Here is a 5,829-nt window from a genome sequence, read left to right on the forward strand (position 1 = left end):
GCTAATCTTTACCAACGATAGTGGGATTGACCGTCACATTATAACCGCCCCCACGGCTGAAAGGGCGAGCATGTTTGGTGGGATGCGGATTCGAACCCGCGAGTAAGGATATATATATCAGTTCCAGGCTTGATCTAGTGGTATTTATAGACCAAGTTATAACTGCTGATACTGGTCAGTGACTAACTGACTAGACTTGAAAAGTCTAGGGTTCGCGCCACAATGTCGCTGAACACGCTCAGCACTTTCAGCTGTATGTGCGTTATAATAGTGACAGTTAGTCCTGTTATTCGATACGAAAGCTATTCTAGTGGCGGGTACTGCTGACTGCATGACTGCCTTACCTGTTGTCAGTAATACAATATTAATGACGGGTACTACTGTCTACATGACTGCCTTACCTGTTGTCAGTAATACAATATTAATGACGGGTACTACTGTCTACATGACTGCCTTACCTGTTGTCAGTAATCGAATATTAATGGCCGATATATATAACATAAGATGTTGTTCAGGTTGAAAATACCTAACTACTAAAATGTTTGATAATAATGTCCTATTAACAAAATATATGAAATAAATTAGGTTAGCTTTGAATACCATCAGTGTAGCAACAACAAACCAAGTTAATAACATACGATGTGGTACGCAACAAAATTGTAATATGAACACACACACAGATATGAGTTTTGTATCAATATATGATGTAGTACACAAAAAAATTGTAATATGAACACACACACACACAGATGAGTTTTGTATCAATATATGATGTACTCCACAGCAAAAGTGTAATATGAACACACACAGAGAGGAGCTTATTTCGATATATGATGCAGTACGCAACAAAAGTGTAATATAAACACACACAGATGAATGCTTTTTCGATATGGTGTTCGGAGCAGATTGACAGCTTTTTAACCTATGACATGAGACATCAGTTTGGAAACATTTAATTCCGCAATAAAAAGAAGACGCAACAAAACACATACAACTAACCAATGACAACATTGATGTTTACATTTGATTAGAGTTTAATTAACTGGCATTATTTCAGATATTTCTAAAGGGTAAACTCTCGCAACAAACATTTTGTGCATGATTATGAAAAAAAATGGAATATTTTAAGATGAAAACTTAATGACTTAATCGGTATGACAGAGCTAGAAATAAAAGAACAATTTAATAAAATAAAAATACAAGTTTCAGGAACTGGAAAGTCTTGCTAAGTTTTATTTCTAACTAAATGAGAAAAATTACTTTATTTATAGGTAGATACAAAGAATATTAAGATGCATAAAAACAACATGTGCGTGGATGGACGTTCAGACAGTCATCTCAGCTTGACTTGACTTTATATATTATCTAATATTTAAATGTTAAATTGGAGTATGAAGACAATGCTGTGGGGTTAAATCCGTTTTAACCTTGCGTCCTAAACATTTTCAATTCGACTTCAAAAATACAGTACCAACAATTTCATCACAAGAAGCCGTAATAGTACTGTCTGTTGTATGTCCATGTAACTACTTCGCAGGGTGTGGATGGATCTTCACCAAAATTGATATGGAGGTTCAATAGGTCCATGCGGAAATACATACAAATTTTCAGTTTTGAATTTTGCGTTTTGCGGTTTTTCTGGGCATTTTTGCATGTTCCTCAACTACTTCGCCCCCTGTAAATAGATTTTTACCAAATTTGGTATGGAGGTTCGTTAGGTTCATGCGGGGGTACACACAAATTTTCAGTTTTACATTTTGCGGTTTTTATGGGCGTTTTTTCCCATTACTTCGCTCCCCGTTTATGGATCTTTGCATGAAGGTTTGTTGGGTCCATGAGGAAATACATGCAAACTTGCGGCTTCAAATTTTATGTTTTGCAGTTTTTATGGGCGTTTTTTACAATTACATATAGAGAAGCAACGTTTCATGTTCTAAGATAACCTTTCAGTAATCATGAATTTACATAACTTCCGTTCAGGGGTCAAGTACTCCAGCTATAATATTACATAAAATTATAAGTTGAAATATACTACAATATTCTATGCATTAACCAGATCTTTCCAAATCTAAAGGCCTTCCAGTGGCACGGCGGTATGTCTGCGGATTTACAACGCTAGAAACCGGGTTTCGATACCCGTGGTGGACAGAGCACAGATAGCCCACTGTGTAGCTTTGTGCTTAACTATAAACAAACCAAATCTAAAGCACCCACAATACTGAAGAGTTAAGAAAATAACAATAATACAGTTGTTCTGTATGTCAACTAGCGTCTTATATCTGTATAACCAGATATCTGTGGTCGTACTGTGCGTTCTGAGTTGGATGAACGTTTTACCCAGAGGGACCGTCTTACCTCACTTTCTCCATACTGATTGTGATCGTATTGTTTTGACTTGGATAGACGTTTTACCCAGAGAGACTGTATTGTTTTATTTTCTCCCTACTGATTGTGATCGTATTGTGCGTTCTGAGTTGGATGGACGTTTTATCCAGAGGGGCCGTCTTACATCACTTTCTCCATACTGATTGTGATCGTATTATGCGTTCTGAGTTGGATGAACGTTTTACCCAGAGGGACCGTCTTACCTCACTTTCTCCCTTCTGATTGTGATCGCATTGTGCGTTCTGAGTTGGATGAACGTTTTACCCAGAGGGACCGTCTTACCTCACTTTCCCCATACTGATTGTGATCGTATTATGCGTTCTGATATTATACTATCTACATATCCTATTTATGTTTCCAGAAATGCTCTGTTTATCTTTCATGAGTCCATTGTTAAGGAAGGTTGTAATCTTTATACTGTTTGGGTGATTTGATTGACAGTCAAAGTATTTACTCGTACCTCGGCCCGGCATGACCAGGTGGTTAGGGCGCACGACTCGCAATCTGCGGGTCGCGGGTTCGAATCCCCGTCCCACCAAACATGCTCGCCCTTTCAACCGTGGGGGCGTTATAATGTGACGGTCAATCCCACTATTCGTTGGTAAAAGAGTAGCTCAAGAGTTGGCGGGGGGTGGTGATGACTAGCTGTTTTCCCTCTAGTCTTACACTGCTAAATTAGTTTTTCAGTTAGTCATTGACATCGTAGGTTTGATAGGTAACATTTTAACCTTAAGTCCTATAGGAATTACGTTATGTCGTTTACATTTATAGGGTTATCTATTTTAGCTAATTCTCAGTACAGCTTTTCTATATCTCTTAGAAATTTAGGGGTCATACTGGGTGATAAAGTATTTACAATAGTGTTAGGGCGATTGGATATTAGTCGTCATGGTAAGTAGCCTATACGATTTATATTATCATACTGGGTGATAAAGTATTTACAATAGGGTTAGGGCGATTGGATATTAGTCGTCATGGTAACTAGCCTATACGATTTATATTTGATTATTAATTAGTAAACCTTTTAAACAAACAATTACTAAGTAGAAGGGCTATCTTCTGTGTTAGTAGTGATCGAGGTTCGATCCTGGGTCATCTTGATAGAAATCTGATACATCATCGTCATGTTAAATATTACAAAATGATAAATATATCTTATCATACTGTTCAGAAAAATACTTGTTTTTCTCACCATTCTTATTAATATTCAATGATGGAGTCCTTCCATTTTTTTGTATAGTCCTTGATCTAGGTTTTCTATTTCTTTTTTGGACAGTGTCTTTTTTCATAGACATTGGGCGATTCCTCTATGAATAAACAAATTTCATGTGAAGCTAGCAATTTGACAACTTTTCTTATTCTATTCGTTATTATATTTCAATCTTATATATCAATTTAACCAGTGAATGCATTTTTTAAAGAAAGTGTTATATATAAGTCAGAGAGAAAGTAAGTCTGTTCTAAGCTCAGCCAAATTAACATTTTTTTTTCTACATTTAGAATTATAAAAAAAACAAAAAAGTAACAGCTGCGATAGAATAAGCACGAAGATGATGATAGAATAAGCACAAAGATGATGATAGAATAAGCACAAAGATGGTGCTCTAACAACATGAAACCCAACTTATTGATATTTTAAGTAATTCAGTTTGATTTTAAGCAACAACAAAAACTACTTTTTCTTATGAAATAAGCTTCTCCTTTTGGATTGTTTTTACTCTGCGTTAACCAAAGTTTAGTTTTTTTTTTAGCTTTTCACAGGCGTAATATTTTTCTTCAATACTATAATGTCTCAAATTAAAAATACTTAAAATAATTAAACGTATTATAGATAGACTGTATAAATGCCTTAAATGTCTTAGATAGAAAAACCGAAATAATAGTGAAAACGGAAATGCTTAAAATTTAGGCATAAACTGAAATAATTTCAAAGGTCTCTACTGGTGTCAGGTAAAGGTCTCTACTGGTGTCAGATAAAGGTCTCTACTGGTGTCAGATAAAGGTCTCTACTGGTGTTAGATAAAGGTCTCTACTGGTGTCAGATAAAGGTTCTACTGGTGTCAGATAAAGGTCTCTACTGGTGTTAGATAAAGGTCTCTACTGGTGTCAGATAAAGGACTCTACTGGTGTTAGATAAAGGTCTCTACTGGTGTTAGATAAAGGTGTCTACTGGTGTCAGATAAAGGTCTCTACTGGTGTCAGATAAAGGTCTCTATTGGTGTCAGATAAAGGTCTCTACGGGTGTTAGATAAAGGTCTCTACTGGTGTCAGATAAAGGTCTCCACTGGTGTTAGATAAAGGTCTCTACTGGTGTTAGATAAAGGTCTCTACTGGTGTCAGATAAAGGTCTCTACTGGTGTCAGATTTGTATAGATTCTAATATACACAAAACAATTACATTTTAAACTGTACTTAGTACTATCGATATTTGAATAAACTGTTGTCCAACATTTATCAAATTATTGAGAACTTATTATATTCAATCACTCTCGGATGCTTTTGTGTTGAATACGTTTTGATTGTAATTCTTCCTCGGGTACTGTTTAGTTGTTGTCAATAAAACACTCCATGAAAACATTAATTATAAATACAGAAAAAGGGCATCATCAATTTATTACTTATGAAAACTGCGTGATGAACAAGTGTCCAACATATTATAAAAGCTGTCGTTGTTTTTCAGGTTATCCAATGTCATTAAAATAAAGGGGAGTGAAAACAAACCACGTATTAAGTGTTGTTTTTTTCGAATTTCTTAAACATCGCCCTCCAGTGGCACAGCGGTATGTCTGCGGACTTACAACGCTAGAAACCGGGTTTCGATACCCGTGGTGGGCAGAGCACAGATAGCCCTTGTGTAGCTTTGTGATTATTAAAAAACAAAACAAACAAACAAGTTCTTAAATATAATTTGACAGTTTTCTTATTAGAGTCAGGATTATCAGTTACTCAATCTTATTATATTTATTGCTACAAATGTAGTTTTGCCTTGAGAAGTGTCTAATTATTTGGAATATTTGCTATTAGAATTATATTAGGGTAACGAATAAACGACGATGCATTGTTATATTTCATTAGCTTCTCGTAATTCAATGTTATATCAGAGTTTACTGTGAATAAATTATTCCCGAGGTTTAAGGCAGTACTTAATGGACTTTATTAGGTTATCAATTTTAGAATGACCTGAAAATACTTATTTAGGAGAGCCTTATCCATCCAGTTTTTATGCTTTCTTGTATAATTTTTGGCTCTTAAAATTTACTTTCCGTAATTAAATAATAATTTCAAAAATGTCTAAACTACCAAAAGTTCGTTAAATCAACCACATACTACAAGGGGCGATATTTCAATCTTCCAGAGAGATATAACATTGGTACGTGAAATGTTTCCTGCTATATATATATATATATATATATATATATATACTACCCTACCTGAGTAAACGAC

At 35.2% G+C, this 5,829-nt stretch overlaps 1 protein-coding gene across 1 annotated transcript in view; it reads right to left on the reverse strand.

Moving 5' to 3' along the window:
• Nucleotides 1-5,829, reverse strand: part of LOC111088948 (transcriptional regulatory protein GAT1-like) — a 38,723-nt gene that overhangs the window by 4,803 nt on the left and 28,091 nt on the right. The window contains exon 5 of the mRNA XM_022400374.1: nucleotides 3,578-3,692. Coding sequence (XP_022256082.1) covers nucleotides 3,578-3,692 — 115 coding nt within the window. The remainder of the gene's footprint in view (nucleotides 1-3,577; nucleotides 3,693-5,829) is intronic.

This window comes from Limulus polyphemus, unplaced genomic scaffold (assembly GCF_000517525.1).
Source record: "Limulus polyphemus unplaced genomic scaffold, Limulus_polyphemus-2.1.2 Scaffold4840, whole genome shotgun sequence".
In the NCBI taxonomy this organism is placed as follows: domain Eukaryota; kingdom Metazoa; phylum Arthropoda; class Merostomata; order Xiphosura; family Limulidae; genus Limulus; species Limulus polyphemus.